Source organism: Nelumbo nucifera, chromosome 3, assembly GCF_055504915.1.
Source record: "Nelumbo nucifera cultivar China Antique chromosome 3, China Antique-T2T, whole genome shotgun sequence".
In the NCBI taxonomy this organism is placed as follows: Eukaryota; Viridiplantae; Streptophyta; class Magnoliopsida; order Proteales; family Nelumbonaceae; genus Nelumbo; species Nelumbo nucifera.
Window position 1 is genome coordinate 50,240,862 of NC_142651.1, and position 21,821 is coordinate 50,262,682.

General features: G+C 35.8%; 1 protein-coding gene and 2 long non-coding RNA genes across 5 annotated transcripts in view; 2 read left to right on the forward strand and 1 right to left on the reverse strand.

Moving 5' to 3' along the window:
* LOC104589623 (myosin-9-like) overlaps window positions 1-11,136 on the forward strand; it is a 165,229-nt gene extending 154,093 nt beyond the window's left edge. For all 3 annotated transcript variants that reach the window (XM_019196369.2, XM_019196370.2, XM_019196371.2), the window contains 10 exons: window positions 1,134-1,248; window positions 1,345-1,395; window positions 1,492-1,727; window positions 1,854-2,009; window positions 2,142-2,292; window positions 2,389-2,532; window positions 3,334-3,793; window positions 3,903-6,311; window positions 6,539-6,580; window positions 10,056-11,136. In XM_019196369.2, coding sequence (XP_019051914.1) covers window positions 1,134-1,248; window positions 1,345-1,395; window positions 1,492-1,669 — 344 coding nt within the window. In that variant the 3' untranslated portion in view covers window positions 1,670-1,727; window positions 1,854-2,009; window positions 2,142-2,292; ... (3 more) ...; window positions 6,539-6,580; window positions 10,056-11,136. The remainder of the gene's footprint in view (window positions 1-1,133; window positions 1,249-1,344; window positions 1,396-1,491; window positions 1,728-1,853; window positions 2,010-2,141; window positions 2,293-2,388; window positions 2,533-3,333; window positions 3,794-3,902; window positions 6,312-6,538; window positions 6,581-10,055) is intronic.
* Window positions 6,912-10,022, reverse strand: LOC104589622 (uncharacterized). The gene is made up of 2 exons (XR_016083786.1): window positions 7,666-10,022; window positions 6,912-7,547 (listed from the first exon to the last, which is right to left on the reverse strand). It is a non-coding gene; the product is annotated as an uncharacterized LOC104589622 (long non-coding RNA).
* Window positions 11,137-14,277: 3,141 nt separating the features above from the next.
* LOC148801209 (uncharacterized) overlaps window positions 14,278-21,821 on the forward strand; it is a 55,569-nt gene continuing 48,025 nt past the window's right edge. The window contains exon 1 of the long non-coding RNA XR_016083787.1: window positions 14,278-16,272. This is a non-coding gene — a long non-coding RNA (uncharacterized LOC148801209). The remainder of the gene's footprint in view (window positions 16,273-21,821) is intronic.

Consider the following 21,821-nt stretch of genomic DNA (forward strand, 5'->3'; position numbering starts at 1 on the left):
TATAATGGTTGGATAGTTGACAACTTTCACACTTAAGACTAGACATAGAAACAAACTAAAATAATTAAGGAAAGAATGACCTCAAAGAAGCAAAAGACAAATGACCTAGTTGAATATGCCAAAGCATTATTCAATCTACATACTTTGAAGAAGCAATATGATCATGATGAATGAATGGACTCTGCCTAATAGAAGATCGAGGGCAGCACCAACACACCAAAAACTCCAACAACTAGGACTCAAATAAGGGTTCGACCAATACATTTTAATTCATTGTGCAGTCACCGGGTCCAAAGATTGCATAAGAATCATTTACGAGTGCTAAAGAAAGGGTGCTGTAATACTAACCAGTTGGTTTTGGCAAATAAAATCAAATAAAAAATAATATGTAAAGACAAATAAGCAATATAGGATTAGAACAGCAAGGGGGAAGAAGGGTAGAAGAAGTTGAAATCAATAGAAGAGGAGCACTGTCAAGTCTAATGAGATCCCCACTGGTACTTATATTCTTTGGTAACTAAATGTTAAATTACACATATGCCCCTCAAAATGTGTCAGCAACATAAAGCATTAAAAGAAATAACATACAAGAGGCCCATAGGCCCAATAAGAAAGATCTAAGGGCCCAAATAAAAAGGGAGCATAACAACTTAATGAATTAGGCCCATAAACAAATAAAACAACAATGATCCGGCCCCGTCAACAAAGGACAAAAACTAAAGCTAATGTCAAGTATAAAACAAAATTTTATTCAGGGAAAATAATACATTAGGAGCAAGGTAGATATGAAATAAGTTTTGACATCCAATTTTAATTTCTAATTTTGGGATTATCCTTTATTTCATATAGAAGGTCCAATTTATCTGTGCACATTAATAACTTCAAATATTACCAAGAGTTTGCCAAATCTGTAAAAAAATGATATTGCATATTTAAGCAGGATTATTTAGTTTACCGAGATTTTCTTCTAATGATATCATTTGTCCGCATCTGGAACTGATGCATCCTTGATTCAATATTACATGTGATGACATACCTCAAATAAACGTAATTCATAATGCCACCTACTAAGATGACATCCATTTTATGTGAATTGTTATCATTTAACGGAATGCCTATTCTTTTGTAATTAGGCTCAAAGAGAAACTTACCAACTTGGTGTCAGAAAATCGAGTTCTCCACCAGAAAGCTCTTTCCATGGCACCCAATAACAAGTTCCTCTCAGGATGCTCTAAATCAATTAGCCAGGTATTCCTAACAGAGAACCATTTTGCAAACCATGAAGTAGAGCTTTTCACCTCATGGATATTTTAGGTGATATTTTTATTCTCTATTGATTGACAGAGTAGTACTGATAGTGGCCATATTGTGGGGGTTGATCACAAGACTGCTTTTGTAAGTTGAAATTTTTTCAGGATTATCATATTTTCAGATTATTCATCCAAATTTTCTTTTGCTCATATTTTCATTTTCATCTGTGAAATATTATAGGATATTCACAGTTCATTATCAACACCATGGGAACTTTTACAACCACAAAAGTCACTCAATGAGAAACGGCAGGAGAACAAAGACTTGCTCAGAAGGTGTATTGCTCAGCACCAAGACTTCAGTTGGAGAAGGCCAATTTTCACATGTATCATATACAAATGCCTTCTTTCGAAGTTGATCGGACTAGCTTTTTTTTTTTTGACCAGATTATTCAGACAATTGCACATGCTATTGAGGTTTGAACCATCCAATCTTCTATGGTTGTTTATAGGTTTTTATAGTTCTTTTTTCCTTTTTTATTTTATGAACATGAAACATACCTTTTCGTAACTTAAACCTGCTCTATGTATTAACTATTAAAGACCCAGGGTAACAATGATATGCTAGTCTACTGGTTGTCCAACTCATCAACTTTGTTACTACTACTCCAGTGAACACTTAAAGCAAGCAGTGCAGATGGTATGGCTCCACAACACCGTCGATCATCATCAGCTACCTTGTTTTGAATGATGATTCAAGTAAACAGGAATTTCATTTTGTATCAAAGGGTTTTTTTATGGTTTTATGCCTATATCTTCTAATGTAAATAATTGTTCTTAAGAGTTTTTGGGGACTCCACAAGGTGTTAATCTTTCTTCTGTCAATGTCAGGTTGGCTAGTGGCGCGGACACCTTGTACCAATTTGAAGCTAAATATCCTCCTTTACTTTTCAAACAGCAACTCACAGCATATGTAGAAAATATACATGATCCAAAAAATCTAAAGAAAGAAATTTCTCTATTGCTTGGGTTGAGCATCCAGGTATCCAGCTCTGTTAATTGACACTTAAAATAGTGGTTTTCCTGCTATCCTTGCTATCATAATATGTTCTTTCAATTCATGGATTGGACAATGCAGGCACCAAAAACCTCTAGAGCAAGCTTTTTTAAGGGATAATCCCGTTCTCTTGCAAATGCAGCAACTCAACAAGTTCTGATTACTCACTGGCGAGGAATTGTGAAGAGCCTTGGACATTTCTTGAATACATCAAAAGTAAATTATGTTAGTAAAGTTTCTTGAATATCCATTCTTCTCTTCATTTTTCTTTTTCTTTTCTGAATGTAAAGCCACTTGGGAAGGATGTTTTGAAAAATGGCGTAGTCTATGAGATCCTACATTCTCAAATGGTTCAAAATGCTCAAATTACTAGTTGTCATGATTACCTAACTGGCCAAATCTGCTACTTTTTCTCTGAATTTTTTGTCATTTAATTGAACTCTTAATTGGGGCCTCATCATTTTGTTTTAAGTAAATTGGTTAACATACCTCGTGATTTTCTGGTTCCCTTATTATTTTTAGTCCATAAGGTTTTCATACATATTTTCTTTCATCAACGTACAGTTATTCAACAGCTATGATGTCTATACCCATTTCCTTCATGTTTAGTGCTTTTATACTTAATATGATTATTGACTCTTATAATGATATCCTTTTTTGCTTGGCCTTTTATTAAGGTGAGAGTGCTGCTCCTTTAGAAATGGTCAATATGTTAAGGCAGGTTTAGCTGAGCTAGAAGACTGATGCTATAAGGCAACTGATGTGGTTGGTCCAGCTTGGGATGAGCTGAAGCATATCAGACAGTGTATTTTCTGTCTATTGCTTGTTGCCTACCACAACTTTTATTACAGACCTTAGCATACTGAAAAGTGGCACAAGTGGTTTGTCACATTAGAAAGATGATTCCTCATATTGCAGAGGAAAGATAAAATTAAACATTTAAAACAAGGAAAAATTACCCTTTGGGTCCCAAAGTTGGTAAGATATTAAAATTCTTTTGATATGTGCTACTTTGCCATGTTTCAGGTCATACATCAAAATCCAAACAAAATATCGGATGAAATAAGCCATGATATGTGTCCAGTGAATGACCTTTCTTGAGGATTTGAAAGAAATTTGTTCCTCATGGCCTGTGCTTTTTCTTGGATCTCAACAAGCTTTTATTTGCCAACAAGAGGTGCTCAGTATACAGCAATTGTACAGGATTAGCACGATGTGCCGGGATTACAAGTATGGCATGCATAGTGTATCCTCAGATGTAAAGTTATTATGGATGCCATTATACAAACTAGGTTTGGATCATCATCTTCATTATAATGAGGTATGAAAATATTCAAGTCCTCAGTGGCAAGAGCTCACAGTGCGCAACCATGGTCAGTTATCCAATGGGATGTCTCTGACTGGTTATATCCAACATGAGGGTGTTGATGACTGAAGATTCCAACAATGCTGTCAGAAACTCTTTTTTATTGGATGATGATTCAAGGTAAGTACAAGATTAGCCATTTCAGCATGTTCTCCTGCCTTCAATAGATGTTTTGAAAATATGATTACTGGTATTTGCTAATCTCCCTTTTGTGTTACTCATGGTGCAGCATACCCTTTTTCGGTTGATGACACAACAAAGTCAATGCAACAGTTTAACATCTCTGACATTGAACCACCACCATTAATTCACGAGAATTCAGGTTTCTTGTTCTTGTTAACACATTCTGAGTAATCACTTCTCGTATAGCTACTGGCTTGGATGGGTTCTCTTTGGTATCCCTCCATCTATTCCACGGCATCTTACTCATTGGCCGCATAGTTCCATTAGAGTCCATTCAGTTGTTGGATGACTTCATGGTGTGGGCATGATGATCTTTCTACCTTGGAGGAGTAAGGCTGTTTCTTGTCTTCCCCTTGCCACCTGTAATGTAATTTATCAAAGGGAAACGTCCTTGGTCTCTATATGATGCATAAACTTTCTCCCCTAGTATTGCAAAAGTTCTCGCTATTTTTGTTCATGAAGGGTGAATGTTGTCTTTTCCAAATGATGCACTAATTTCATAGAGCTACTATCTCCAGATATTGTTATTCATTTTGTCCATTCAGTTGATGTCTCAAACCATCAAAAGGAAAAAAGGTCATCATATTTTCAACTGAACTGGAGTTCTGTAATCAGTTCAGGTTCCATACATAAAAGTGTTCATGTGCATAGATCTATAGGTGCATCATCATTGAGCTCCAGGTTAGAATCTTGACCTATCAGTGCATTTATGGAATTTTGAGTGGATACATATTGTTCAACCACCAAAAAATGGTCCAACCATCCCTAATCCAGAGTAATTAGTACTAAAAGTTCGATCAAAGTTTATTTTCAACAATGGAGGTATCAATTTAGACCCGATAGCAGCATTAGTTTGAAGATTTCCAGATGGCTGCATACAGCAGAAAGGACCATTATCCCCAAGGATTAATATATGGTGTATTGTATCAACATCCATGGTCATAGATACTAGCTATGCCCCTAATGGGTATATATCCCATGAGTCGTGTGTATCGACCTGATATGCACCAATATGAAAGTGTATAGGTGTCTGGTTTGACAATTTGACCACTTTTGGACTGTTTTGGACTAAAAAATTGAACATTATTATTATAAAAATTCAAATAGAGTTATAATTGTAAAAAATTAAATAAATAATTTAAGATTTAATTTTCTCCAAAATTTAATAAAAAATATAAATTATAATAAAAGTAATGATTTTGTCCAAGTTACCCATGGAGGGGAGGAAATTGGCCAAATTGTGTAGGACTAAAATGGTCCTGCCATAACCAAAAAAAAAAAAAGGGGGGGTCTTTTGGCTCAGTTTGGAAGGAGTACAAATACAAATATGTAGAGTGCAAAACCCTATATTTTGTGTTATTTTGTATGTATTTGCACTGTACATATTTGTACTTATACTCCTTCCAAACTGAACCTTTAGGAAATTTGCTCACTTACCCTTATGTCAAAAGAACAAGGATAGATGTACTTACCCGTAGGGGTGTCAATTGACCAGTTTTGGTTTGGATCCAATCCGATCCAAACCTTATCAAATCGGATTTGGACGGTTCATTATAATTATTGAATTGGGCCAATCCAAAATAATTTGGATCCAAAATTAATTGGTCCATATTGTTATTGGTTTGAAATAGACTTAAACCAAATTTTCGATAATCCAATCATGAGGCCAAACCCTTGTCCAATTTGAAATCAATCAAAATTGAAAACAAAAGCATTTTTATAAAAGTAATTTTATGAAAAATATTTTTACGAAAACACTTTTAAAAAAATATTTTACAAAAATACTTTTATGAAAGCAGTTTTACAGAAGTAGTTTTATAAAAGTATTTTTACAAAATCACTTTAATAAAAGCACTTTTACAAAAATACTTTTATAAAATTACTTTTACACGAAAGCATTTTTATGAAATCACTTTTACAAAAAAACTTTTATGGAAGTACTTTTATGAAAGCACTTTTACAAAAACACTTTTATGGAAACACTTTTAGAAAACCACTTTTATGAAAGAACTTTTACAAAAGTATTTTTATAAAATGCTTCTACGGAAGTACTTTTATAAGCCCGATGAATTCGTGTTCCCTTATGCAAGTCTAATTTATAAGCCACTGGTCCAATTCGAGGAAGCACTCTAAACGTGAGAAAAAGACTCCTTCTTTCCGTTGAAATTCGTTATTATAATAATTTTTAATCCCCATACTAATAACTATTCGGACAATTGGGAGCTGTTCATCTTTCCGACCTCACGTACCTCAGTTTCCTTCACATTTCTCTCTCTCTTCCCCGATCTCTGTATTTCCCCTTCCCCTTTCTCTCCTCCCCTTTCTTCTTCCCGCTTTTCTCTATTTTCCGTTCCTCCTGGCATGAGTGCTTCAAGGAGTGGGTGAGGATCCTCTACAAAAGGGCTCTCAAAGACACTCTCAACTGGGCCGCCATCGCTATCTCTTCTACCAAGATGTAAGAGCATTTCTTCCCCTCTCGCCATCCATGATGCCTCATTACCACACCTTTGCTCCATCTCTTTACCTACACTACGATCTTCATCACGTTCTCCCACAACCATAAGAAATCCATCCCTCTCATTTTTTAATTTCAGAATTTGTTTATCTACGTTACGCAGTTTGGATTTTGTTCAGATTTCCCACAAATTATTTTTTAACTCTTTCTACAATTTTCAATTTCAGGCATCCGACCTCAGAGAAAAGTTCGAGGCCAACAAACATGTGGTTTGTTCTCTCGAATCCCGGAAATCAAGCTCTTTTATATTTCTAATGCTCTTTCTTATTTGTGTTTCATCAGTTTCTTGCACTCCACGCGCAAATAATGCATATTTGTGTTCTTTGTGCCGGTCTGGAATTTAGTCATACTGTTCTTTGTGCCGCTTTCCTCTGTTGAAAACAGACTGCAAGGCCTGCTCCCAGGCCTCAAAGTTTCCTTACCAACAGACTGGTGGATTATATCTTTGTCAGCAAATAGGACTTGGAATATTTATCTGATTCAAGAATTATTTCCAGTTTAAACACTCGAGTCGAGTCCCAAGCTCAGCTAACCATGAAATGATAGATAAATCCCGATTCATTGTTACCTGGCTTCTTCTCAGTTAAATCAGTTTTGTTCCACATCGTTCCCTAATATGAATGAAAGGCCTATAAAAACAAAAAACTAACAAGTACAAATGTTAATTGAGTAAGGAAATAAACCAGTTCACGCTAAATGTCCGCTTTTTGTTGAATTCTGCTTCATAGAAGAAATGGTCCCAGACAATGGAATCAGGAAATAATTCTGTTTTCGAAGTGTGGAGTCTGGAGGGAAATAAATCAGTTCATTAATGTTCTTCCGAAGACCAGAAGATTTGATCGGAAGACATGACAAACTGAACCCCAAACCCTTTAGTCTTTACAGCACACAACACAGAGGAGGGAGAATGAACAACTTGCTTGATCATTGGTAAGAAAGAGAAGGCAGTCACAAGGCTATGAGCATTCAATAAAGTCGATTAACCTATATGGACACAGGGTGTAGCGGACAACTTAACTACGTGCTTTAAATCTGGTTCCCCATTTTATCAAAAGCTCTTCAATATCTGCGTCCATTCGAGCCCCCTTGCCTCCCCAGACAAGCATGTGGGCGAGGTCTCCCATGGAGGAACCAGTTACTTCGTGTACAGCCTTGAACCTAATTCGTTTGTAGAATCTAACAAGATGATATTAAGAATAAAACAAATAAATAATCTAAATAAAAAAATCCTAATGGCAAAGAGAAGAAGTGAAGATAGAGACAAGGAATTGAGGTATTATCAACAACTAAGAACCTGGAATGGTAGAGATTTGTGTCATTGATGGCAAGAAGTTCTTCTGTTCTGCAACCGCAATCGTAGCCAAACCGGACCGCAACAACTCCAATAAGCAAACCAATGCCGTATGTTGATCTCTCCATGCTGAGTGTCTCTCTGCCCAGTCTAATGGAGTCCAAGTGAAGAATTTTCCCTCCCAACCAGAGTCTTATGAGTCCTTTTGCCCTGCCAAGCTCTCTCTTGGTTTCCAAGTTGATGGCTGTAATTCTGAATAAGGGTCCCAGTGTTTGGAGCTGGAGGTTAAGGTTCTGGGTCTTTGAGGATTCCATGATTTCAGACATAGTCGGTAAGATGGTTTTTCTGTCGCCACCATCGTCTTGATTGCTGCTTCCTCTGCTGCTGTTAGTGATATAATTGAAATTGGGTTTTGATGAAATAGGGTTGGAAGGTGTTGTCACAGGAAGGGAGGTATTTCAACAACCGAATTAGACACAGCAAGGAGTTGTGACGGCTATAGCTGAGAGGAACGGAAAACAGAGGAAAGTGGGAAGAAGAAAGGGGAGGAGAGAAAGGGGAAGGGGAAGAAGAGAGATCTGGGGAGAGAGGAAGGGGAAGGAATCTATCTGAGGTGCTGTTAGTGTATCATGAGAAGATGAACAGTATTTTCTCCCAATTGTCCAAATAGTTATTAGGATAATATAGAGATTAAAAAATATTGTAAAACAGTGGACTTCAACCGAAGAGGGTTTTTGTTTCACGGTCACGGTCATAGTATAAGGGGGTCTTTATCACAAACCCCATAGTACAGGGAGATTTTTGTAATTTACCCAAAAAGAAAAACCTAGCAGAAAGTTTTTTGGGACTTCTTAGCAGCTATGCTGCTTGCCTTGCCTATATGGTTGGAGGCGGAGGTACACCCAATCACCCACTTCTTAACAGCAAGTTGGTTTTTAATTCTGCTAACATGTCCTCTCTGCCCTTCAACTCTTCATCTACTGACTGCACCTTGGTGGTTCTCGGATTGTAGGTCAATAGTGTTGGGGGTATAACCCATATACTAGCTCTAGCTGAACAACTCCTAGAAGAGGCTTGTAAAGTAACATCTCCTGAGTTGTGTAAGGGTGGTTAAGGACAGGAAATGTCCATACTTAAGTTATCCTGTCCACTACCATAAGAATGACTTTTCTTTTTTTTTGGGTGGGAAAGGAGCAAATCTTCTATAAAATCCATAGAAATATCGGCCCACACCCTCTCGAGAAATGGGTAATGGTTGCAATAACTCCGGACCCGGGGTTGGTACATTTTCTTATTTGTTTTGTTGACACACCTTACACTCCCTCACCGGGTGAGATTTCACCTCCTTCCGATATCCCTTCCAGTAGCATATTCTCCTTAACCTGTGCATGGTATCGTAGAACCCAGAATGACCCCCATGAGGCCCTGAAGGAGCTGAATGGGCTTCTTCAAATAACCTCTGCCTAAATCTGGAAGCTGAGCTCAGCATTATGCAGCCCTTGCACCGTAAGAATCCGTTCCTGTATTCATATTTTTCGGCCCAGAATTAGGCCCATTGTAGACTACTTGCAACAATGACTGCATCTCTGGGTTTTCTGCTACTTCTTGTTTAAGCTCTTCTATCCATGTTCGAACGGGTCAAGTAACTTCCAGCAACTCCATGTCATCCCTTCTAGACAGAGAATCTGCCTCTATGCTTTCTCTTCCCCTCCTGCAGCATATTTTGAAATCATAGCCCATTAATTTCCCAATAAGTCTCTGTTGGGTAGGAGTGTGTAGTTTCTGTTGTAACAGGACCCGAGGCTTCGGCGATCGGTTTGGATCTAGGATTTACTCCCTAAGAGATATGGGCACCATTTCTGTACAGCCAAGACAACTGCAAGTAACTCCTTGTCATAGAAGGAAGTGTATATATAGGTTCTTACCCTGAAGAGCCTTGCTAAAGTAATGGGCCTTCTGCCCCAACCCCTATACCACTAGAATCTGTTTCCACCTCAAACAACTGTGAGAAGTCCTGGAGAGCTAAAACTGGAGTTGTAGTCATGGCCTCCTTGAGTTTATTGAATGCCGATTCTGCTAGTTCATTCTATTGCCACTAGCCCTTCTTTAGCAACTAAGTTGGAGGTTGTGTTATTCCCCCATTACCCTTAAAGAATTTCCGATAGTATCCTGTTAGGCCCAAAAAAACCCTAACCCCTTAACAGTTTTGGGCCTGGGCCAATTTAAGATACACTGAATCTTGTCTTGATCAACTGCCACCCATGTTGCTAAGATTACATGGATGATGTACTCAATCTGCCTAGTAGTGAACTTGCACTTGCTTCTCTTCACAAACGACTGATGAAGGTTTATATCCTTGGAACTATTCTCAAATGATTGACATGCTCTTGCAGGTGGCTGTTGTACACAAGTACCATATCGTCAAAAAACACCAGCACAAATTTGTTCAAGTGCTCCTTAAAGACGTCGTTCATTAGTATCTGAAAAGAAGATGGAGCATTTGTCAGTCCAAACGGCATAACCAAAAATTCATAATGATTCTCATGGGTGCTGAATGTTGTTTTGGGTTCATCTCCTGCCTTGATCCAGATTTGATGATAGCCAGATTGGAGGTCCAAGTTAGAAAAAATGGAAGCTCCATGCATTTCGCCGAACAATTCATCAATTAGGGGCATTGATAATCTATCCCGCACTGTAAGGGTCCTATAATCCACACACATCCTCCATTCCCCATCTTTCTTATTAACTAGAAGGACGGGGGCTGAAAATGGCTTGTTACTGGGCCTAATGGAGTTGGAGCTTTCTAGTTTGTTCCAACTCATTTTAGAAAAGACTTGTGGGAATGAAAGCAGATTTAGTGCTCAAAATATGATGAATAAATATCCCTTAATTCAGTTTCATTTATGATATTTGTGATAATATTTATATGGTTACTAGTTATATAGTACTAAAAAGTTCACAAAGTTATCATATATAGTAAGACTTTCCAAATTAAGTGAATTTGTTTGAATTGGTAGGGTTGCATCTTGTAGGGTCAACATAGAAAGGTGTTTGAATTTGAAATTGTGAGATCAATAAAATGGAGTAATGAGTAAATTAGTTAAAAACTTGAGTAAAAATTGTTAAAATACTAAGGATAATAACCATATTAATCACCAATTAAATGATTCTCCCATGAAAATCTCCAATGCTATTGATTGCAACTACAAGTATATCTATGTTTGCTTTCTAATGTCCAAGAGATTATTTGGCATAAACAAGGAATTGGGAGAAATCAAATGCTTTGGGCTCAATGGTAATAATTTGGTATTGGAGATAATCTGTTTCATATGGAACTGTACTTGTACACATTTTTCTAGTCTATAATTAATCAAAGTTAAAGTTTTTGATTAAAAAACAAGGAGCTGCAAAAAGGTACAAAATCTGAATAACAAAAGACCACTACAAATTGGTTAAAAAAAAAAGAAAAGAGTATAACAACCCAAAATGATGAAAATGAAAAAATGACAAAATCAATAGGCCAAAATCAAACTAAAGAAGAATGTATTTCCAATACCAAAATTCTGGCATATCCAGAACATATAATGAAATGCTGACTAAGGTAATAGAATTTTTTTATAAGCAAAATAAGGAAGCTAGTGAGATTTGAGAACATAGCAACAAATGGCAAGATAATATAAGTTGCTATTAATTTAGACTGTATAACAGAAAAGCACAAGACAATAAGCAATAAACAATCACAAGATCATAGAGAACCACACAAGTGTACATTGGGCCACGTAAATAGAACCGATAAGCTATATATATATATATATATAATTGCGAATTATGTAATTTAAATGCATGGAATCACAGCAATGCAATGTAAGATTTGGACTTACCGTTAGCAAGGAAAAGATGAGCTGAAATCTGTGGCTGGCTTCATGTAACATGGGACAGGAAGTGCAGGTACATTCAATTCAGAAGCCATGTAAGTCCTTTTCAATTTAAGGTGAGCTTGTGACAGCCCTGTTGTGAAGCTATTGACAGGCTATGGCGGTTGTTTGTCCCTGTTGCGGTTGGAGAGCTTGCAGAATGGTGGATTTTTTTCTAGAGCTGTGAAAATGTGTAGAGTGGCGTGAGGGTTTGTAGATTTTCTTCTTTTTTTTTTGTCCCTTGGTGTAATGCCAGCTATCCTGTAAGATAAAGTACCTCACTACGTTGTAGTTTTTATTAGAAATGCAAGGGACGTTAGCAGAAATGGAAATAAGGATTGAGGAAAGAGATTTTTAAAAAGAAATTAGGGAAGGGGAAGGACAATGGGGGAGAGGGGTTGGGGAGAGGAGAAAAGTGAACGAGAAGGAAAGAAAAGAAAGGATGGGACCAAAAATAAATAAACATTTATAATTACAGGTCCATATGCAACAAAATTTGTTTGTCAAAAACACATAACACATACGGGTCTTGAAAGCTAAAAAGAAAGTAAACTCCCTTAAAAAGCTATAGTCTTACATCTGAGGGGGCAAGGCATTGATCTAGTATTTAGAGCATGTACTTATTACATAAAAAAAGGAAAGAAAGAAATAAAATATGTTTATGCATTAAATGAAGCTTTTGTCATAATTTTTATCACTGTTTTTAAAACCAGACCGGACCGGACAGTCGGACTAGAAAAACCGGGAACCGGTCAGGTGACTGGTTTCGTTTTCCTTCAAAACTAGTTTTTTTCTCAAAACCGTTGATTTTGGTCAGTAAACCGTTGAACCGGCCAGTTAACCGTTTGAACCAATAACCGGACCCCTGACCGGTTCGATCACCAATTCATTTTTAAAAACCATGATTTTTATATACCCATATGAATAAGTTGATCCTTTTTTTTTTCAGCAACACAGAATTTTATCAATACAGAGAGAATGTTAGAAATAAAACCCTTTATAACAAAAAGATCCCACCACCCTGTTAACATTAGCCCATCCGCCAAACCATTAGTGGACCTTCTAACTCATCTTACATGAATCTATATTTGTCTTGATAGCAACTTGAACTTCCTAAACTCGTTTCTAAATTGCCATAATACACCTTCTTTTTTAAACCAACCTATGATTATTTTTGAGTCTCCTTCTACAATGGACCTTGTGATTTTGAATTTCTACTCTCACTGAATCGCCCTGTTTAATTGGCCCCAAAAACAAACCACAAATGTTCCCACCCCCATCTCATATCACTCCTCCGATCTCAAAGGGTCCTGGATTAATTGCCCAAACTGCTTCCATCCAAATTAAGTTGCATGCACCCACCAACTGGGAGAAACCAAACCTCAAGGAGTTTTTGTTTCCTAGAAGAAGGGTTATCAACCCCCAATTTTGAAAAAAAAAATCCTCCACTGAAAATTTTGAAAATAGTTTCTAACCTAATGTGCTACTCTTACTATAACAGTATCAATAATTGTCTCCTTATTTCTTTCTCTATCCTCATGATTCTTAAATTTCTCTCCTTCCAAACTGTCTACACTACCACTGCCCTTGCACACTTCCATAAGATTCTACCTTTTCTCTTTGTACCTCTTAGAAAAGACGGGCAAAAGAGTATTTCCAAACTAATAAAAGAGAGCAAAACCATTCCCAAACACAAGAAGCAAAGGAATAGGAGATTAAGAGGTGGTAATAAGTCTCACCATTCAACTTACATAAAATGCACCCAGTAGGGAGACAAGAACCAATTTGGTCTTTTCTTTTGTAACAATTTACATGTGTTGATGCGCCTATGATAAACTTCCAAATAGAAAGCATCGATTTTTGGTAGGATAGGAGCACTTCAAACTTCTTTCACAAGAAAGGAAAAGGAAGAAGAGGTGGCCACAAGGGAAGAGAAAAAGGATTTACAAGTAAATGGCTCTGAAGTGCTAAGGGACCAAACCCGATTATCACCCATAGAAACGTCAAAAACCAAGTAAACCAAAATGTTCAATAGGCTAGGCAGAGGAGATTTCAAAATCTCTATGGTTTCTCACTAGCCCCAAGTTCCATCCACCCTAGAGGAGGGAGACCCAATGAATTCAGACACAACTTTCTTTTTGAGACTTAAGAGAGTATACAATGAAGGGTACACATCTTTCAAGGAGATATCCCAAACCTGTACATCTTCCCAAAATCTAATCCTATTACTAGAAGCTAGATCATATTTAATTTGCTCAAGAAATTAAGGGAGGACATCATGCACTACTTTTCATGGTGTTGCTTGATCAACCCTTTATAAAACACCAACATCCCATCAATTCTTTGAAAGCCCATGAATACTTGAAATCACTTATACCAAAACCTTTCCTTCTCCAAGGGAAAGCGTCACAATCACTTAATAGAGCAAGGATTTTCTTGCTAATATTTCCTAGACCCAACCCACCCTCTTCTTTCCTTTTAACCACCTACTCCCACTTACCAAATATCTTCCGACTCTCAAAGAAAATCATTCATCAATTTTTCCATTGTCTTCACAATTGCTTGATGTGTCCTAAAGACAGACATGAAATAAATAGGGAGGTTAGCCAAAGTGGATTTTATCAAAGTGATCCCCCCCCCCGCCCCCTAATGAGATATTAGTTCCTTTCCCAACCAGCTAATATTTACCCAATTCTCTCCAAGATTGTATTCCAAATGCTAACAAACTTCAAGTTGCCACCTAGAGGTAAACCTAAATATTTAAAGGCCACTCCCCTCTTTCACACCCCAAAATCTCAGCCAATGATCATAATTCCTCTTTTGCAACATTTAAACCAACCACCACACTCTTACTCTAATTGATTTGTAAATTAGACATTCTTTAAAAGAGACTCACCACTAGTTCTAATTATTCAACCCCATTTCTGCTTTCCCCATCACAAAAAAAAAAAAAAAAAAAAATCAGTGTCATTTGCAAATTAAAGATGGGTAACCACCACTCTATCTCTTCCCACCACCCAACCTTTAAGAAGTTGCAATTGGCTAGCCCTAGAAATCAACCTACTAAGAACCACCGCCGCTAAAATGAATAGGAATAGGATAATGGGGTCTCCTTATCTTAAACTTCTAATGATTTCAAAAGATCCACCACCAATCCATTCACAATCACTGAAAAAGTGACTTGTTTGCAAGCATCCTTTGATTAACTTACACCACAATTCTCCAAAACCACAAATTTTCATATTGTTAATTAAGTACTCCCAATCCACAAGGTCATAAGCTTTCTCCAATTCCAATTTAATTGTTACTCCCTTTTTCTTAGATCTTCTTTGGGCCTCTACACATTCATTTACAATTATAATTTGATCTACAATCTATTTTCTTGAATAGAAGCAACTTGATAATGAGAGATAATTGAAGAAAGAACTTTCTTAAGCCTCAAAGGCAACACCTTAGCAATTATTTTATAAATTCTAGTAACCAAGTTGATTGGCCCAAAATCCTTCGGATGATAGACTTTTCTGATGTCAAGGTAATTAAGGTGGAATTCATTCTTGGATTAATTATACCCCTCCTATGGAACTCTCTAAACACTCTGAGCAAATCCAACTTAATTATCTCTTAGCAATCCAGATAGAAGGTCATTGTAAACCCCTTGATGATTGTTTATTGGTGGGGAAGTTGGACTCATATGTCTTACCTCATAATTATGATGCATTGTTTCAACAAATTGAATGCCACTTTGCATCATAATGTTGAATACCACTGAAATGTATTTTCTTATCTTCTTTTGCACGTTCCATTTTTCTAGGAATCTTCTTATGTTACTGATGAAGAAGCTATAAAGCCATAAATAAAATCAACTGTAAACATAAAAATATTTTAATTTATATCCATGACCACCATCACTAGAACTAATATGATAGTAAAATAGGATCAAAAGAAAGAGAACAAAATAAACAACCATTGTATGTAAGTTTTTTTACTTTCAAGTCAAACGTGATTTTATCATCTCAGGCTTCTATTTTACAAGTGTAAAATTCTATTATTTTAGGTACATATATGGAAGATATGTACTAAAAATAGGATAGAATCATATTCTTCTTTGTATTTAGTCCTTTAGTATATTTATATTTAATTTTTTACAAGTTTGTAAAAAATATAAATAATCTTACCATTTATGATATGATTCACAATTCAATTTATTTTTTTAGCCAAGAATCTTGAGATTGGGTTGTCAGAGCGTTCGATCCTCACTAATTCCTATAATATGTCATCCCACTCCAATTTAATTAATAATGTATTGTTGTGCATGTTTTCTATTTTCTTGTATTTGTGAAAATTTTACTTTCCATAATAAAATCATTTTGGTAATCTATTACATGTGTCTTTGTAAAAAGTGGAGTAGAATTTTGAATCTTTAATATGTTTATGTGCGTAGAGCTATCAAAAAATGTTTATTCTACTAGAAAAAGAAAAACAAATCTAAAAGCTTTAATAGGGATATGCTTCAATTGTTCCATCTTATTTTGATACTTTCTTTCTTCTCGAATTCTTTTTATGATATCATGCAAATTTTGCAAGTCCATCATTAAAAGATATCCCCCCTCCTACATCAGTACCAGTGGCAGGACAACATCAGGAAGTGCCATCTAAATCCCTTTCTTCAGATTTTTATCATCCTCTTCTATCTTTGGTAAGCCTTCATTGCTTAAAATCATCTTCCTATGAGAATCAAAATATTTGTATTGTTTGTTTTTTCTTGTTGTCTCTTTTATTTTCTACTTTTATTCATTCTTCAGCCAAATAAGTTTTTAGACAACTCTATAACAACTAACCCATGGCTGAATATTTTAGAAGAAAATGACTAATGAGTTATTGAATTTCATGGTATTAAAATTATTTGAAAGGATTAATTGAAATTCTAATTAGGTTGTAATATGAATACCTTTCCCAATATAACACCAAGCCAAATTTATTAAGGAAAAAGGTCAATTGGTCTATACAGGGGGAATTTGGTCAGAGAAAGAAAGGGGTTGTTTAAAAAAACTTGCCCAATGGTGAATCAAAAAGATGTGTATGTGGGTAAAAAAGATATGAACTTAAATGAAATTAATTGAAGAATATTTTGTTTAAACGATGATTTTATCAATATACAAACTTGTTGCATAGGTAGTTCTACAATTTGTGTCAAATGGTTGTCAAAAATTCTTTCACCTATGGTGATTTGCAAGAGATGACACAATTCTGTGGACAAAGTTTCACTAATGTTCCCCATTTAAGCACTCGTCATTCTTGAAATAGAGTTCATCTTATTCGACTCATCATGTGGATGAACTCATATAAAAAATGACAAGGATGGTCTTTCTCATACAAAAAAGGTCCACATTTTCTTTCAACTTGAATCTCGGAAAACCTTACCTATCTTGTTGTATGTTCTTCAACTCTACTTGGCATGTATAAATGATGATCAAGTTCTAAAGATTCTTCAATCTTGTCGTAAATACTCAATAGTAGACAACTACAAATGGTGCTTTTGTTTTATATATAACTCTCTATAATCTTCTAATGTCTTTCTTCATAATTTAGTTGGTGTTAGTTAATTTTGAATCATTAGAGATATTTCTTATGTGTCCAAAGGCAAAGAAAACTGCATGACTTTTCAACTCTTCTATTTCTATGCTTGGATTCATTTTGTTCTTCCATTGCCAACTAAAAACCCTAGATTGTTAGACTATATTTAATTTATGCTTTTATTGAGCTTTACTTTCCTTAAGAAAGTGCAATAAATAGAAAACATTGCATATGTTCTTCAATTAAGGTTATGAACAACTGACATAACCAACTTACAAGTCATTTAGCTTAGCTAGTCCTACTTTACATTGCCCCCCTCCACTCCACTCTCTTTCACATGTGAATTAGGTTATGGTAAAAATGCCAACAAGTTTCATCAGTAATCTTGGTTACTTAATACTATTAAGAACAAATCGAGATCACATTGAATATTCTTTAGACCATACAAAGAGAAGAGAAATGAAATTACTAAATGCTTATAAATGGTAGTGAAGGTGAATCAACAAAAAGATCATACTAGCTAACTTCCAACACATACTAAAGAAATAAGAAAAACAACTTGTTATTTTTAGCAAAAAAAATCAAGTAAAAAGTAATATGTAAAGAAAAATAAGCAAGAGAAGTTTAGAAGAGCAAGGGAGAAGAAGAAAAGGAGACGTGAATAAAAGAGTAGTAGTCTGTGGGGTGGGATCTAATTAGATCCCTACTATTATTTATATTCTTTACTAATTAAATGTAAAATTACATCTATGCTCCTCATAACATACAAGAACATAAGGCCCAATAAGAAAGAATTAGGGCCCCGAATAAAAAAAGGACTATAACAACTTATAAATTAGGCCCATAAACAAATAAAACAACTATAATCCAAGCCTATCAACATTACCCCTCAAGTTGGGAATGATCTCCAAGAGCACTTTGTAGCTTAAATTGTGGTACTTTGTTGATAAAAAATTCTACTAATTACCGATCAATCTTCACATAAGAGAAACATTCCCCTCCAATCGTCACTCTCTCCCTAACAAAGTGGCAATCTACCTCAGTGTGTGTAGTAAAATTGTGCTAAACTAGATTATGTGCTATTTTAATTATTTACTTATTATTACAAAAAGGCACTAAAGGCTTCTCCCAAGTAATCCCTAACTCACTAAATAAAGACTGCAACTATAGTGCTCAAATAAACTATGTGATATAGATCTATACTCAGCCTTTGCACTATAAGGAGCAACAACAAATTGCTTCTTTCTCTTTCAAGAAGCTAAGTTACTACCAAAAAGATCACACAAACCAAATGATGACCTCCTACTATTAATAGAACTATCCCAATCTACATTAGTAAACACTTCAATCCTTATCTTATCATGCTTGGCCTCCAAGTTTTCCAAAATCTTGTATACTGCTACCATACTAACAAAGTAGACAATATCTGGTCGATAATACATAAGTATAAGAGCCTCCAAACCAATTCACGATACATACCTCTATTAGTGAGCAACTCCCACTCAATGCACTAGTCCTATGATTAAGATCAATAGGAATATCTACTGGCTTCACCCCTGCCTTCATGTGTCCCTAAACAGACCCAAAAGATGCTTTCACTAAGAAATATAAATACCACTCCTGGATTAAGCCACCTCGATCCCTAAAAAATGTCTCAGCTATCCAAGTCAACCTCAAACTCTGTGCTCAAAAACCTCTCAAGCTTTGCAATCTCCTCATCGTTACTAGGCAAAACAATGCCATCAACATAAACAATCAAAACTATTGTGTTGTCCTATTCTCATACAAAGTGTGATCACACCATTGAGTATAACCAACCTTCAAAAAGGCACCTCGGAGTACATCAAACCACATCTACATAGACTATTTAAGCTCATATAAAGCCTTCTTGAGCTTACAAATACTCCCCCTAGCATGTGACTATAAAGCCTATTGCTTTAGAAAGGCCTCAATCCCTGCTTGTATGGTTGCTCTCCACTTAGGTTTGGTCTATTGCTTTAGTTACATTCCCTTTGCTGAAAACAGATGCAACAAATGCAAGAAAAGTCTTATGTGATGTGGACAAATGATCATAAGAAATATGATAAGTAATACTATGAGCAATAGTACGTTGGCACTTACCCTTGCATAAACTATTAGTAAGATCAAGGTCAAAAGGACTAACATGTATCTAAGGAGGTTATAGGTTAGAACTAGTATGTACCTCATGAATGGCAGGAGGATCAGGGCTCAGAAGAAATGTTATCAATAGGTTGCTTGAACTTTCATTTTTCAAAGTAAATGCTAATTCATCCTTTGTTGTTAGACCAGCAATTCACAAGTAGAAGAGAGAATATAGGACTCAAGAACAAAAGAAGGAAGAGAAATAGTAGGCTCAGAAATGGTAAATGCGTGGCGTAATACTAACTAGTTAGTTTTAGCAAATAAAATCAAATAAAAAATAATACGTAAAGACAAATAAGCAACATAGGCTTAGAACAGCAAGGGGAAAGAAGGGTAGAAGAAGTCGAAATCAATAGAAGAGTACTGTCAGGTCTAATGAGATCCCACTAGTACTTATATTCTTTGGTAACTAAATGTTAAATTACATGTATACTCCTCAAAATGTGGTAGCATCATAAAAGCATTAAAAGAATAACATACAAGAGGCCCATAGGCCCAATAAGAAAGATCTAAGGGCCCAAATAAAAAGGGAGCATAACAACTTAATGAATTAGGCCCATAAACAAATAAAACAATGGGCCCGTCAATAAAGGACAAGAAGCAAAGCTAATGTCAAGTATAAAACAAAATTTTATTTAGGGAAAATAATACATTAAGAGCAAGGTAGCTATGAAATAAGTTTTGACATCCGATTTTAATTTCTAATTTTGGGATTATCCTTTATTTCGTATAGAAGGTCCAATTTATCTGTGCACATTAATAACTTTACATATTACCAAGAGTTTGTTAAATTTGTAAAAAAATGATATTGCATATTTAAACAGGATTATTTAGTTTACTGAGATTTTCTTCTAATGATATCATTTGTCCGCATCTGGCATTGATAGAAGCTTATCACAAAATGCTTATAGCTTTCCACAAATAACAAAATCATATTATTTTTTTACTTAAAGCTTCTCACGAAAGAAGCAACCGTCAACGAAGATTTTACTATGGGTTATTTAATATCACTAAACTCTGCTTGCTAGAAAACAAAAGGAAAAAAAAAAAAACGTCTCTATGAAAAGTAAAGAGTAGAAATTTATTTTTTCTACTTTTTATAATGATTAAATACAAGGAATATTGTTCTAAAACCTGAACCCTAAGTTCTCAAAGAAGATTACTTCACAATTTTGCTCCTATGTCTAGAGTTGGAATGCTAAAAATGAAAAAAAATAAATAAATATGAAAACAATTAAATTATTAAGGTTTAAACAATTAATATTGGTATTAAATGATACAAATTTTTAAATAGTAAATAAACAATTAATGAAAGACTTAAATACTCTTAATGCTAAACAAAAGCAATCCATTCAACATTGAGTGATATTTAACACTATCAAAGAACCCCTTAATGATTATTTATTGGCGGAGCAGTTGGACCCATATGTTTTATCTCATAACTATGACTCATTGTTTCAACAAATGGAGTGTTATTTTGTATCATAATGTTGAGTTCTATTTTATAAGTGATAAATTTTATTGCTTTATGTACATATATGATAGATATGGATTAAAAATAGAGTACTCTTACGATTTTACAAGTTTGTAAAAAACTATAAATAATCTTATGATTTGTGATACGTTTAACCATTCAATTTGGTTCAACTTTCTCTACAATTTACGATAGGATTACAACTTTTACAGCATTGCTCATACCTAGGCATGTTTTTGGCAAAAATGCTAAAATTGGGTTGTTTGAATGTTCAAACTTCCTCACTAATTCTTATAATATGTCATCCCACTTCAATATGTGCACAGAATGATAAAAATATATTTATTCTAGTGGAAAAAGAAAAAACTAACCCAAAAACTTAAATAAGGATGTCTTTCAATTGCTCTATCTTATTTTGGTGTTTTCTTTGTTCTTGAATTCTTTGTGCAATATCATGCAGTCTTTGCGAGCCCATTATTGAAAGATATCTGATGTAGCACAATCCGGTCACTCCTAGCTGGTGCTTGCGTGGCTCCTGAGATGTACTTGAAACGAGAGGAAAGAGGAAGAACTCCCGAGGGATTTCCCGACGGGAACACTCCGATGCTTAAGTTAGTACTGTGTGCAAGAAGCGAAAGGAGAACGAAGGCTAAGAGTGAGGATGGTGCGTTATCACTATGTTCAGGAGATCGAAGATTTTTGAAGCCGTTTCCCTTCTATCCTGAGGGCTTTTATAGGGACACTCACATTAGGTCGGGCATAACCGCCACTGGGCTCCTACCACAGCCGTTACCTGCCAGGGCTGCGCAGGTGGTCGTTGTGGTGTACGCTTCGCCCGGGTGAGTGACACGTTTCCAAAGTGGCAGGCACGCCTTTGCCTGTTGAGAGACGTGGATGCAGACTGTCGGAAGGACTGGGGCTGCACCGTCAGTTGAGGATATGGCGCAGTCTGAACGGTACGGTCTGTCAGTCAGAAGCTTCCTAGAGGGCGCTAGCGTAGCTCGTTCGCGAGCTTGGGAGACTCCAAGATTACC